This window comes from Thamnophis elegans, chromosome 4 (assembly GCF_009769535.1).
Source record: "Thamnophis elegans isolate rThaEle1 chromosome 4, rThaEle1.pri, whole genome shotgun sequence".
Taxonomy (NCBI): domain Eukaryota; kingdom Metazoa; phylum Chordata; class Lepidosauria; order Squamata; family Colubridae; genus Thamnophis; species Thamnophis elegans.
In genome coordinates this window covers 51,927,466-51,942,236 of record NC_045544.1, presented here as the reverse complement: position 1 = coordinate 51,942,236, position 14,771 = coordinate 51,927,466, and the positions used below count along the sequence as shown (strand labels likewise).

General features: G+C 33.1%; 1 protein-coding gene across 1 annotated transcript in view; it reads right to left on the bottom strand.

Annotated features, from left to right (window-relative positions):
• The window catches only part of STXBP5 (syntaxin binding protein 5), a 153,672-nt gene that overhangs the window by 12,415 nt on the left and 126,486 nt on the right, over window positions 1-14,771 (bottom strand). Inside the window, 5 exon segments of the mRNA XM_032215762.1 lie at window positions 376-426; window positions 7,222-7,269; window positions 7,367-7,391; window positions 7,393-7,427; window positions 9,634-9,699. Coding sequence (XP_032071653.1) covers window positions 376-426; window positions 7,222-7,269; window positions 7,367-7,391; window positions 7,393-7,427; window positions 9,634-9,699 — 225 coding nt within the window.

Here is a 14,771-nt window from a genome sequence, read left to right as displayed (position 1 = left end):
TATTTGCATTTTCCATCTAATTACTTATTAGTATTATTATATCAAACTGAAAATTATGTACAATTTCTTTATATTCTTGTTTTCTATTGAAAGTAATATTGTAGGTTATGGATATTAAAAAATAAACTATGAAGAAAATTATATTTCTGTGAGTGAAATTTTCGTGGCTTTTAAAGAGGAACATAAAAGTAGTTCCAAGTTGAGGGCAAAGAAATTGTAAACATGCACTGCATCAAATCTTGGAACTGAACAATGAAAAATAAATGGAAATTTTCCCTACTTAGATGTGTGAAATTTCAAAATACACAGTGTGTATTTTATAGCCTTTTGAAAGAGTATAAACACCATTAATACAGGCTTTGAACAAATACTTACCTAACTCAGGTTTCAGTTCAGTTGGTAAGCTTAATTTTCTAGACATCTTTGCTGAAAAATAATGTATAGTTTTGTAATAAAACTAGAATTATTGTATTTTCAGAGAATATGAAAAAATTAAAATTGTCAGGTTTCAAATTCAGAATTCATATATTAGTTCTAAGCAAGGAAGTATGTGTATGTAAACAAATATTTATTAAAAGTTTAATTACAAAGGTGCAATGAGAGTATGACAATTACTTTTTCTGGAATTAAAGCAAGTTAAAAATACTAATATTTAAATTATTAGATTTTCAAATGTCTCTATTGTGGCACATTAGATATTCTGATTTATATTTCTGCTCTCCCAAATACATATTTTAATCAATACAATCAAGATGGAGCCAAAGTTATTTAAATATATTTTTACAAGACAATATTCTGTCCCAAATATTGCAATTTTAAATGGCAAAGATCACAGAAAATTGCCAGGTGATTGAGTCTTCATAAGCTCCTGAATGTTAGAAAGATTTTCAAATTTATAGGAAAATTAAAACACCACAAAGGGTAAAATATAGGGCTACATAGGGCAATTAGAGATATACTATGGGAGAAACTCCTAGCATATTTATAAATGATGCTTTTTGACAGCCATAGCAGACATTGGGATGAGTGAGCATTCTCCTTTCAATGACCCACTATTCTTACTCCTAGCTTGTATAGGGAAAAGGAAAAGAGGTTTTCAAAAGGACATTCTGTCCCTATTATTGAGGACAGATATAACCTGAATAAAGAGAATTCTATTATTTGGTTATATAATACAAGATTTATCCCTTAAAGCTTGCAGTTGCTAAGAATAAAACTGTTTCTTAAGGCATCTTGTGATACAGCTTTTTAAAAAATAAATAAATAAATAAACATGTTTTACATCAATAAATAAGGCAAGGCCATGCTTTGCAGGAAAATAACATATTAAAGAAATACACTATAATGGTTAAAATCTAGAGTCAGAAAAGGTGTAAAATAATCTAAATAAAAAAGCCTTGTAAAATAATTAGAACTGTAACTACTATAAACATATCCTTTTCATCAAGGATCCTTGGAATTACTGAACTGTTTCCAGGAAGTTCTACCAATTTCCCTTCTTCTTCAGGAAATACAAATTATGCTAATAAAAGGCCTGGGGGATGGAGCTTTCTAAGGCTGTTATTTGCTACTGCTTTTTATTTTAGAGTAATTAATTTGGCTTATAGGTAAGTGGAGTAAAATTATTGTTTTATGTTATGTAAAATCACAGTTTGGATTATATTGCGTATATTGCTTTATATGTTGTTAGCTTAAATTATAGTTGAAAGTAGTTGTAGAGTTTAACACGCTCTCTGTATTAAATTAAGAATCTAGGCAGCTTAATCCTTATTAAATACAATTTTGACAGAACTTAATACAATTATCTCTTTTTATTTTTACGGGAGTTTTCAAAATCCACAATGGAAAGCTTTTCACCATCCTGAAGACAGACAAAGACAGCAACACAGGTTCATACAAACTTGAATCCACACACGCAGTTTAAAAAGGCTAAATTTCTGTAGGCATTAGAAATCTGAAGATTGGAAATTATAATTAGTATACAGCAGTTCTCCATCTTTTTCCTATTAAAAAAATTGTACCTTTACTTCAACCATTAGTAAAATATTCAAGTATACTGCACAATAACCAGTAAAAAGTTTACACATGACCAAATAATCTCTAATAAACAAAACCAAAGAGTGTTGACTATTATCTGATTAGATTGATCCAAACTTGGAAATAGTGGCTATACACTTAAAACATACCCCATGATATAATAATCTGATTAATTTTATTCAAGTGTCACTCCCTTTTTAAAACTGCCATCCATACAGAAGGACATATATTAGGCCCAATATATTAAAAGTATGTTGGTATTGAATTATAATCAATATATATTAAAAGTGCTTATCAGGGCAAATTCTATATAACCCACAAAGCAGAAAAAAATTAAATAGTCACCAATGGAATAACATATAAATCATCCATCTAAATCCTAAATACTGAAATAATAATTATATATCATATACAGTAGAACCAGTGGTGCATTTCCAATTTTTTTTACTACCGGTTCGCTCGTGCGCACTCATGATTGACGCTTCTGCACATGCACAGAAGCATCCAGGTGGGTGGGTGAAGCCTCCCACTGCAGCTACTACCGGAAGCAACCCACCTCTAAATAGAACCTGTGGTCATGACCATAATTCATTCCATAACTTTGGTGGCAACCTGATTTGGTTGTGACCCGAACCTAAATTCCCCATTGGACTGTATGTAAATACGATCAATCCGCCCTAGAGCCCTACGAACAATATATAAATATTGTAAGTATCCTGTTTGTCTCGTTTGTTTTTGTATTGCCCCCTTCCCCATGTGTTTGTTCGCCGCCCTGAGTCCCCCCAGGAATAGGGCGGCATACAAGTATAATAAATACAAATACAAATATTGTTTTTTAAAAGATTTTAAAGCACAAAAACAATTAATTATACCATAGAATAGTAAAATAGTAAAATGTAAAATCCTTTAATAACACTGATAGATCCTCCTGCCATCCTCTCTGTCGTCTTAGGGGCCAGGGTTTCCACAACCTGGACAGGAGAGCTTGGGCTGGGCTGGCTGGCTTGCGCAGTGCTCCTCCTGCCTTCCTCTCTGCAAGGAAACCATGGTGAGAAGAAGCGGCCCAACACATGCCCTCCTTCCATACTCCAAAGCCGAGTGCCAGCCCCCGGAGGACTGAGAGGGGGTGAAGATCCTGACTTCCAAGCTGCCAAAATTCCCAACTGCAGAGCTTGCTTGGCTCTGTTCCCAACCCTCGCTATCCGTGCAAAACAACAATCACAAAAAAGCTGCAATCAAGACTTCTGCAGTGTCACATGGGTCTCCTGGGGAGGTAGGAGAGGAAAAGAGAGGCCGCCTGGCTGGGGAGAAAGTTAATCTTACATAACAAGGTAGAAGCCAGCATGAATGGGATTAAAGGGTAACTTTTAACATGTGGAATGGCAGATAAGTTTGTTCAGCAGATCAGGACTTTCTCTATGGCGTGGAAAGGAAAATTGGTCATGGCCTTGTTTGATCACCACCCAAGTATGCGTTCGTGACCAGATTCAAAAATATTGTGAATGTTTTGGTTGGAATCCGATTTGGTCGTGGTGAGAAGCATTCGTGTCCAGAGGTTCTACTGCATTAGATTTTCATATGTCAATTAAAAAATTTTTAATTGACAGATGGAAATTTTGATCGCACTGAGAAAATCTGTACTGGCAAAATTTCTGTCATTCGATTACAAAGATAACACTACTTGGAATACATACTATATATTACGTTGCTACATTACAATATCCCAGGTTCTTGGGAGAATTTGATGTGTAAGAATGCCATACCAACTAAAGAACTGGCCGCTGAGATTTCACACTGTTGTGTATATAACGATTTTATTAACAATAGAAAGTTTTATTAAAATCTATTGATTTAAAATTTTATATGCAAGACTATTAAGTACACCATTTGCTACTTTTATTCTCAACTCTACTCAACTAGTATTAAATACAACCATACATTGTTTGGACTAATTTTGGCACCATAACATCATTTGTCAAACTGATCTCTCCATCTTGTCCCACTTATAGAATTTATGATAGATTTGATCCAATGCTTTCCTCGTTTTATACAGGAAAAAAAAATACGTTGCCTACTTTATCATTTTTGACAGACATTTGCAGATAAAAACTTTATTTGCTGAAGTTGATTATTGCAATAAGGGTAGAAACTGAACTAGAGATGACTCTTGCTTAGATTTGCTTTCTTACCGTCTTGTTGTTAACAGGATGGTTGGAGAATTCTACTGTATCTACATCTGTTTTGAATGGGACTTGAGAAAATAGTATTTATTTATTTATTTATTTATTTGTAAATCTTAATAAACTTCCTTATGGCGTTTGAAACTGCCAATCATTCTCTGGAAATGAAAGTTATTTTTCTCTAAAAACAAAACTTCATGAGGCTGGTAGCTGTAGGAAGCACTTTTTGATAGACCTGTGAATATGAATTTAAGCATTTCTAAAGATTTTTAATCTTGAAAGAAATCTTGTTTAATTTTGACCCTGGGAAAAAAAGTAAAAAAACCCCACCATTTAATAATATAAAGTGATGCTATGAAACATAAAACATGCTTATATAAATCTTGATTTCTGATAAATTAATATAGTTGAACATATATCCATGTATGATTTCTCCATTAAATAACTGGTTAGTAAAAACCCAATTATAATTTACAAAGTACTAATGGAACTAAAATAAGATTAATACACTGAAAGATAAACACTTTATCTTTCAACAAAAATTTGATGCTTTCTTTCCAAACTATTACATTTGCTATGATATATTTTGAATCTGAAGAGCAAACGTAGTGGAACGAAGTGCACCTTCTAACTTTCCTTGACTTACATGAATCAAGCAACCATTTTCTTGTTTTTCACTGCTATCTTAGTGCTCTGAGTCCTACTCAGGTAAGCAGGAAAACAGATAAAGCGTGAACCATATAGACATCAGGCAAAGAAAAATGAATTCTTTTCTCTTCTCTTATGAAAATGAAAATATCACTCCCCACTTCCCAAGAACACTAATTCTAACTCTTATTTTAAGAGGACCATGTACAGAAGTGGGTTCCTACTGGTTTGGCCTGGTTCGACCGAACCAGTAGTAGCTTGGTGGCCTGGATTGCTGGAACTGTCAGTCACCCAGGCCTGCCATGCCCTCGAACCCGTGGGGCCATAGGTGCTGCCATCTTGTTTTGTGCTTCTGCGCATGTGCAGATAATTTTTTGTTGTACTGTGCATGTGAGCACAGTGTGCATCAAGTGTGTGCAGGGCATATCTTTAAGCGAACCAGCGGTAGCGGCTGCTGGAACCCATCTATGACTATGTGTCGTAAGCATAGCAACTGGAATAATTCAGTACAGAAAAGACTTGTAGTTGCATTGGTATTAGGTATCATTGGATACAAAAGTTTACAATATCTAGAAAATTTGTCATTTTTTTTCATAATTCTAAAAAATAAAATCCCCCCCCCCAATTCCTCAGTCCAGTTTAATTCCACCAATTCTTCAGGAAAAATGTAAATCCCTTTTGTGGGGGGAGGGGAAAGTTTCTTCTTTCTTTCCCCCTCCAGAAACATTAGTTTTGCAACTATTAATCTGGAATAATTAGGTGACCAGAACAACTTCTCCATTTATATATTATTTAATAGAATGAGTAATAGAATGAGTATTTTTTACTTTTTTCTGCTACTTAGTCAAAGCAATTGCTGCAAGTAATCATAAGTGTCTTTATTTTGAGTAGTTTTATTTTAATTGTAGATGACACCAGACTAATGGAAATGAACACGTTAAATCTAAGTACTTTTATTGCTTCATAAGTATTAGATTACATAGGAACTACTGAATTTACTGCATTTCCTATTTGATCCATCCATCTTTCTCAGTTTGTAGCATTATCTGAATGGCGCAGGATCAATCCAGAAGAACCTAATATTGATGCTCCTAAAATAACATATAATACATTTTTAAAATCTATATTACACTGCTAGTACAACATAAATGTATCTAGCAGATTTGGTTATTATTATAATATAGGATTTTTCAAAATGAAATATACATTTGTTTGTTAAGAGTGCTTATCATTCAATGCTGTTAATATGATTTTAAAAATGTATTTCTGCTATAATACCCATCACCATGAACTTCTACTGAATTCTAATTTCAGAAAAACTATAAGGTAAGAAAGTAACTGATTTCAACACTCTCATCAAAAACTGGAAGTTATTAATAACTGTATCAAACATGCAACCAAATATATATAAATTATTTGAACATTGTCTAAAAGAAAAGAGATAACTTATTAATTTATCAGGTGTGCTATAAAAAGTCAAGTTTTGAATGAGCCAAGCTCTGTGCAATATATATATATATATATATATATAAATATATATATATCTATATATATATATATATATATATATATATATATATATCTATATGGTTTTTTTATAATTACTAAAATAATAAAAGTAAAATGACAGAAACTGAAATATAAGAAATAAGAAAATCCTGTATAGAACAATAATGTAATATTAATGTCAACCGAGCACCACTCAATCAAAGTACATACTCTCAGATAAATGGAGAAAGAATTAAAGCTTAATTTAAAGAGGAAAACCAATATCTTTATATTTTAAAATAAAGTTAAAAAGCAAAATAACCATATCCAAGCAAAATAGTATGCCTATCTCCCCTGTTTGTTAATTCATCATTCACCATAGTTACATCCTACAACAGAAGGGTTCAATCATCATTCACATGTACTGCAAATGTTACAATTTTCAATTTATTGTCAATTATATTAGTTGGTTAGTAGTAATCCAGAGATAAAAATGTGTCATACTTTTATTCTTAAAATAGAAAAGGGATCTATAATGATTCATTTCAAGGTAATTAGATCTATTCAAGAGGACCTAGTTACAAATGATTATGCAGTAATGCTTACACGATTGAACTTCTTCAATATTTTAAACCAGAAGCCATTTTTTGGTAGAGGAATGTGAGCATAAAATTAGAAAAAAATTAAGAGCCCATCTCCTTGATTAAATGACAAAGCAAAGTATTTTAGAAATTAAGCAAATAAATGGTTAGGAGAGTATTAATTTAATAGTAATGCACTGCAGCTTGCTTTGTTTTACAACTGAATTAAGCGCTGCATAGAATAAAGTGCCAGGAAGGAGCAAAGGATATTTTTTTCTAGTTCCTACCTATATCACTGGCTATCATCTTGGAAAACTTTCTGCTTTTGGTTTTCACTGCAAATAATATTTTGATAGAAAATGTCAATTTACTAAAAGATAAGCTAGTGAAATCAATGATAATACTGTACTCTTAGAAATAAAAATACTATACCCTTTTCTATAAAATTATTCATTTTTTTGTTCATCACCAGAATTGTTGGGGGAACCAGAACCTACATGAGTGAAGACAAGAATGAAAGGAATATAAAGAAAAGAGGTTCAAAACAAAATACATACAGGCAAGGAATTGGAACAGATTGTAAAAATAAAGAAAGGACACAATGTCCTAGTCTGCATCAAATGCAATGATAGTCTAAATATATATGATCACGGAGTATGGATAATTTTCCTATTTAAATTTTTTGTACTGGTAAGAATCTCTATATAACGTTCATCTCTCCAATTATACCTCCTTCATTCCTTTGATGCCCACAGAATTTGTAAAAGGACCTCATTTTCACAGACAACTTTGTATTTCCTATGTCACCATGTCATTATATTTTCAATCAGTCACACGTAATTATGTTTCATTATTTTGGCTAAAGTATTCATTTCCTACTGAAAGGTAATCAAAGCCCATCTATTAAACAAGTGCAGAGGATACATATTTACTTAATACTCTAAAGAAAAATAAAATTGACAGGACTATGTTCAACAAAAAGTTCATAGTGCATAATGACAGACAATCTAATGTATATTTTAAATTCCAATGGTAAATTATATATGTAGTCAATCTAAATCAAAAAGAAAATAAATTAAGATTGAAAATACATCAGTGAAGTTTTATTGCATAGTAAATTATAAAATGCCACTCTTCATTTCAAAGCAGAATGATTTTTCTATTACCTGTAGAAGAGGAATTTAAAAAAAATCTGGGCACAGTGATTAATTTATATGAGTTTCTTGCTTTTAAAAAAGCTCATTTACAGAACATCTCAGAACATCTGCACAGGGCAAATCTCATATATGTAATTTATAGAACCCATGAAGAGTAACAGAATGGCTAATAAAATTGAATTAGTGCATATTCAAAGGTTTAGAATAGGATTTTATGTTAGTGACAAGGAAGAAAAAACTCCATTACATTCTCTAGGATGACTTACCATTAGAAATTGCGATCCTATCTAAATGAGAGATTCATGCAAAAAATATATATGAAAATACAAGGATACTTGTCTTTCTATTTCTTCAGGAGTATTTAAACAAAATTTAAAGGACAGCTGCCTTTCTATATATCAAAACGTCTAAGAAATAATATTTTACTTACCTGTAAAATTACTTCTAAAAATAACAAGACCTGATGGAAATACTATTTTGAGCTACTTCTTTCTAAGAATCTACATTGAATTTTGGAGTATGCTTTGTTTCTTTCTTTCAAATGATAGCTAACTCTATTCTCCAGTATCAGGTAACATTGCAATTAAGCTCAAATAAGTAAGGGACTCTTCTCAAAATTAAATATGTTTTAAAAAGTCATGGGGATCCTGCATTTATTCCAAATTACACCATCTATGGCAGTATGATATTTTTCCCCCCAAAAATTCTACTAATTTCTAAAGTCCTTCCCAGCAGCAGTGGATACTTTTTATAGTACTTTTGGTATCCCTTTCCCTCCCTGCATCTCAGATTGCTGTCACTGTAATAATTCAGGCTACAGGAAAAATGATGGAATAGAATGAAATAAGTGATTGCTACCACCCAATAAAATTTAAATTGATAAAGGTATCATTACACTCATACATTAAGAAATATGACAAATAATCATTTATTTAATTATGAATATTTTGATACCATCACAACTTTTTTGTTTTTATTCTAGATCCCACTTTGATTGTTACATCTTATTTCCAGAATTTATATATAAAAATCTTGGATGTCTTCTATATTAAAAATATATCATCACATATAAATTGAAGCTGATGACAAAGTAAATTATCACACTCAATTGCAAACTTTTGTTTCTGATTAAAGAAAGTATGCTTCTCAATGATAGAATGATAGAAGAAATTTCGTATTTGCCTATGGTTAGAAAACACTGCATGAAATTTCTGGGATCTAACTTTACTTGAACTCATATGTCAAGTAATTAAAACACCTCCCCTACATACTGTAATTATTTTTGTTGCCAATAGTATACATAAATTATAAGTACATAAAAATGGATATGGTATAAGGATAATTCATAAATTAAATCAAGGACAAACTTTTCACCTGACAAAGATGTTAAGAGCACCACATCCTTGCTTGAACTGTATATATGAAAAATCATTGTGAAGTTCATTATGAAGTACCATCTGGAACCCAAAATCAAAGAACACTTACCCCAATCATATAGCATTTTGAAGTATTATTTAAACTATTGCAAATTTAATTAATTACCTGAAGTGGGTGACTTGCAACGATCCTCTTGTACTGTAGTACTTTCATTGATATCACAAAGTCCTGCTGCAAAACAAAAAGCATATAATAGACTTTTTCAGATTTTTAACAAGATTTAATTGGAAAATAAATACACAAGATTTTTGTTTATTGAGACCAAGTGTATAAATGTAATAAGTATATAAAGTGCAGCTGCATGCGATTAATCTGGAACATAATACAATCTATGGTACAAACAGCAAATGAAACAGAATAACCACTTTCTGCTTTTTAAATTTAAAACTCCAGAATTCTTCAATCTGGACAACTCCTGTTTTAATTTAACCCCCCCTTTTCAATCTTTGACTCCCATACTCCCTTTACTGTCTCTGCATTATATTTCCTTTCTCTTTATACTCACAAATACTGTGTGTGGATAGCATATTTTTCTCAAAGTTTTGCAAACTGGTTTTTAAAAGAGTTTTCTATGTTAGAGGACAGATGATTAGCATATTAAATTGACAGTGCATCCCCAAAAGACATTTTGTAGGCTCTGTTCCCCCCCCCCCCCCGAAACTACAGACCAGAGTGGTAATTTAGGGCAGTGGTTCCCAAACTTGGCAACTTTAAGACTTGTGGACTTCCAACTCCCAGAATTCTCCAGCCAGCTCTTAAAGTCCACAAGTCTAGAGTTGTCAAGTTTGGGAACCACTGATTTAGGAGGAAACTCGTGTGCGGCAAAATACCAAGGCAATGATGTAAATGATCAGATGGATGGAAAGAAAATGAAAAAGGCTATGAAGAGCAATGAGAAGGTGAGGGAGGATGGTGGAACAAATCAAGGATGAGAGAATGAAAGAATAAAAACAATCTAGATAGAAATACAGTTGTAAGAAAAAGTATGTGAACCCCTTGGGATTACATGGGGTTTTGCATGAATTGGTCATAAAATGTGCTCTGAACTTCATATAAGTCACAACAATAGAAAAACACAGTCTGCTGAAAATAATACTACACAAACATTAGATGTTGCCATGGTTTAATTGAACATAACATGTACACATTCAAAGTGCAGGGAGGAAAAAGTACATGAACCCCTAACTTAATGACTTCTCCAAGAGCTAATTGGAGCCAGGAGTGAGCAACCTTGACTCCAATCAGTGTGATAATATTGGATGTGTTGCTGATAGCTGTCCTGCCCTTTAAAAACACACACCTGTTTTGGGTTTACTGGTTACAAGAGGCACTGTCTGATGTGAACCATGCCTCGCAGAAAAGAGCTCTCAGAAGACCCCCGATCACGAATTGTTGACTTGCATGAAGCTGGAAAGGGTTACAAAAGTATCTCCAAAAGCCTGATGTTCATGTGACCACAGTAAGACAGGACTGTCTACAAATGGAGAAAGTTTAGCACTGTTGCTACTCTCCCTAGGTGTGGTTGTCCTGTAAAAATGACTGCAAGAGCACAGCGCAGAATGCTTCATGAGGTAAGAAGAATCCTAGAGTGTCACCTAAAGACTTACAGAAATCTCTGGCACATGCTACATTTTTGTTGACACATCTACAATAAGGAAAACATTAAACAAGAATGGAGTACATGGGAGGACACCCCGGAGAAAGCCATTGCTGTCCAAAAAAAAAAAAAATATTGCACGTTTGAAGTTTGCAAAAGAGCACCTGGATGGTCCACAGCACTACTGGCAAAATATACTGTGGACAGATGAAACCAAATTGAGTTGTTTGGGAAAAACACACAATACTATGTGTGGAGAACCAAAGGCCCAGCACACCAACATCAAAACCTCATCCCCACTGTAAAACATGGCAGAGGGAGCATCATGGTTTGGGGCTGCTTTGCTGCGTCAGGGCCTGGATGGATTGTTGTCATTGATGGGACAATGAATTCCAGGGTTTATCAAGACATTTTGTAGGAAAAATGTACAACCATCTGTCCGCCAACTGAAGCTCCGCAGGGGATGGGTGATGCAACAGGAAGCATACCCAAAGCATACAAGTAAGGTCAACACAAAATGGCTTCAACAGCACAGAATGCGCCTCTGGAGTGGCCCAGTCAGAGTCCTGACCTAACCCGATGAAATGCTGTGGCATGACCTAAGAGAGCGATTCACACCAGACATCTCAAGGAATATTGCTATACTGAAACAGTTTTGTGAAGAGGAGTGGTCCAAATTACTCCAGATCGTTGTGCAGGTCTGATCTGCAACTACAGGAAACGTTTGGTTGAGGTGCCAAAGGAGGGTCAACCAGTTATTAAGTCCAAGGGTTCACATACTTTTTCCTCCCTACACTGTGAATGTTTACATGTTATATTCAATTAAACCATGGCAACATCTAATGTTTGTGTAGTATTATGTTCAGCAGACTGTGTTTTTTCTATTATTGTGACTTAGATGCAGTTCAGAGCACATTTCATGACCAATTCATGCAAAACTCCACATAATCCCAAGGGGTTCACATACTTTTTCTTTTAACTGTATGTGTACATGCAATAATGTACATAGAAAGTCTCTACTGGATTCAATTGTGCTGTCAGAAGATTTGACATATTAGTTTGGATCTGGTGATGGCCATACAGAAGAAAATCCTAAATCAACAGAGTTTCTATTTGGAAGGCCTAAGCATTAACTATGCTATTTATTCAGGGTCTCACATTAATTATTTTTATTGTAGTCTTGAAGTAACCTTTTTATAAAATCCGTTACTGTAGCATTTCATGAATGACCAATGGTCCACCGTCACTCATTTTGTAATGATATGTATGATACTTCTAACACTTTCAAATGAACACGCAAGCCAAATATTAGATAGTCTGGTACTATAGTAATACTTCACTTTTATTATATATGTTGTCCCAGGGCAAACTCAATTTTACATTTTAAATATGAAAAACCCTTAAAACATAAATCGTTCATATTGCAATGATACTTCTTGAATTGCAAAATACACAACAATTGTTATTCTGATTAAAGACTCTCATTTGGTTTACAGAGTCATTAAAATAATTCCAATAATGGAATTTGGCCAGGCCTCTCCATATACAAGGAAGAATAAGCCATGCTTCCTTTCATCACAAAAGCATAAACTTTTGTTTTCTTAGTTTGAATCATTCAAATGTGTTGAAAGGTAACAGGTTGGAAAAGACAGTTTATGCTTCATTTCTATTATAAACCCTTTTAATTTCACTAAATGCTGCATTTGTGAAAAATCAGTAAAAATTACAATTTAATGAATTGTACATAATAGAGTTTACACACTTAGGGTTCAAACAGTTTTTTGCTGATTAAACCAGATGAAAAGCCTATTAAGCAATGTAATAATGGGAATATCTTTAACACAGGAATCAACAAACTATTCATATCTCATCTTCAATTTACCCTTTAAAGATTGAAACTGAACCCAGCACAAAAATGAAATAAGACGTTGGCAATCCATAGATAAAATTGGGGATGGTGGGTTGTAGTATGGGAGATGCTGAGGTAAAACTGTAGAACTAGAACAAAAACTAGCACAGTGTATTGGTTAAACTGCTGTATTAGGATGAATGACCCAGTTGAAATCGAGCTCAACCAACTGCATTACTCTTTTGTTGCTGTGGAGACAAATTAAAGGAGAACCTCCATGTAACTTGCCTTAAATTCCTGCAGAAACTCAGAATAGATACTGGAAGCAATATTCATATTGGGAGAGGAATGCTCTTTTTCTTTGTAGTATATTCCTATTGACTATTCCAATTGTGTTTTCCCATTAACTGGTAATTTTCACAAGCCCTTATCTCTTTAGCCTTATGTCCTTTACTGGTAATAAAATGGGGAGGAGAAAGCCAAAATATAAAGAAAAGCAGCAAGGGCTTTAAAATTATCCTTCCACTATCACCGCTTTTCAGACAGGCATGTCTCTTTGATTTTGCATGAAGCTGCTGAAAGAATAGTAGATTCAAACATTTCTGGGAAAAACATCTGACTGATGAGATTCAAGAACTAACTGGGAGATAAAAATTATTTTGTTACATAAATAGAAGCCATATTACTGGTTGAGATGCATATTGTTAGTAGTTAGAACTGTAAAATATCAGCACAAGACAAATAATGAACAGTATTCTATCACTTTTTAAAGGGCTGTTTTATGGCATACTTCTACAAAAACAACTTTGATGAAGTTACTATGTTTAAATTGAGTGCAAGTTTATTACTTTTATCATAGCATTTTTGATGAAAGGATCTCTTTTTTATTTTGTTGCAACTAACCTATTGCAATCATTTTATAATTTTGCAATTACTATCAGTGGGAATGATTTTTACCACCTGAAACTTTGCTTTCCAATACTTTTGTACTTATTAAAATTCAGGTAAAAAATTGAGGTAAATAATTCTACTTTTCTGGAAACTATATACATTGTATTATATATAGTTACATATAATAATTCACTGTATTTTTACTCTACCATCATATATTGTAACTAGACTTAAAAAAATAAAGGGCAGCCTGAGATAATCTCTTTTGTACTTTGTATATCTATTTCTCGTTCCTATTCTGCAGTAGAATATCCTGTATGGATATTAGATCAATATGATGGGTAAAATGATTCCTAATAAAAGACCTCTGGTTTAAGTCTATTTGTTTGTGTGTCATTTCTCCAACCACATGTGGATTTTAGTCCAGTATCTTTTAGCTTCAATGCAAGTCCACCACATGTGGTAATATGAGCCCGGTATCTGATGACATTTCCAACACTTTTCTGATTTATTCTTGGACATTCTTGCAATTCTCGTTGGAGGTAGATGCCACTGTAAAACATCTTATACAAATTTTCTCTATATGCAGTAGACATTGTCATTTTATAGTTTGAGACCACAGTTTCTGCCATTTCTCTAAATCAATCCCATACCTAAATTTTTTCCCCCAAGCTATCATAGTTCTTTAACTTGTTCTTGTAATTTAACCTCCAATAAATATTTGTATAGTTTTTTAATTACTTTTTCATCAGTACCTGTTAAAATTTTGTCTAATTCAGTCATTTTATTGTAAAAACCTTTGGATTTTCTATCTTCATTATATATGGATGAATCTGTACATATGAATACCAATTCATTTCTATTCCTTCTTGTTTCAACTCTTGGATCGATTTGAGTTCACCCTAT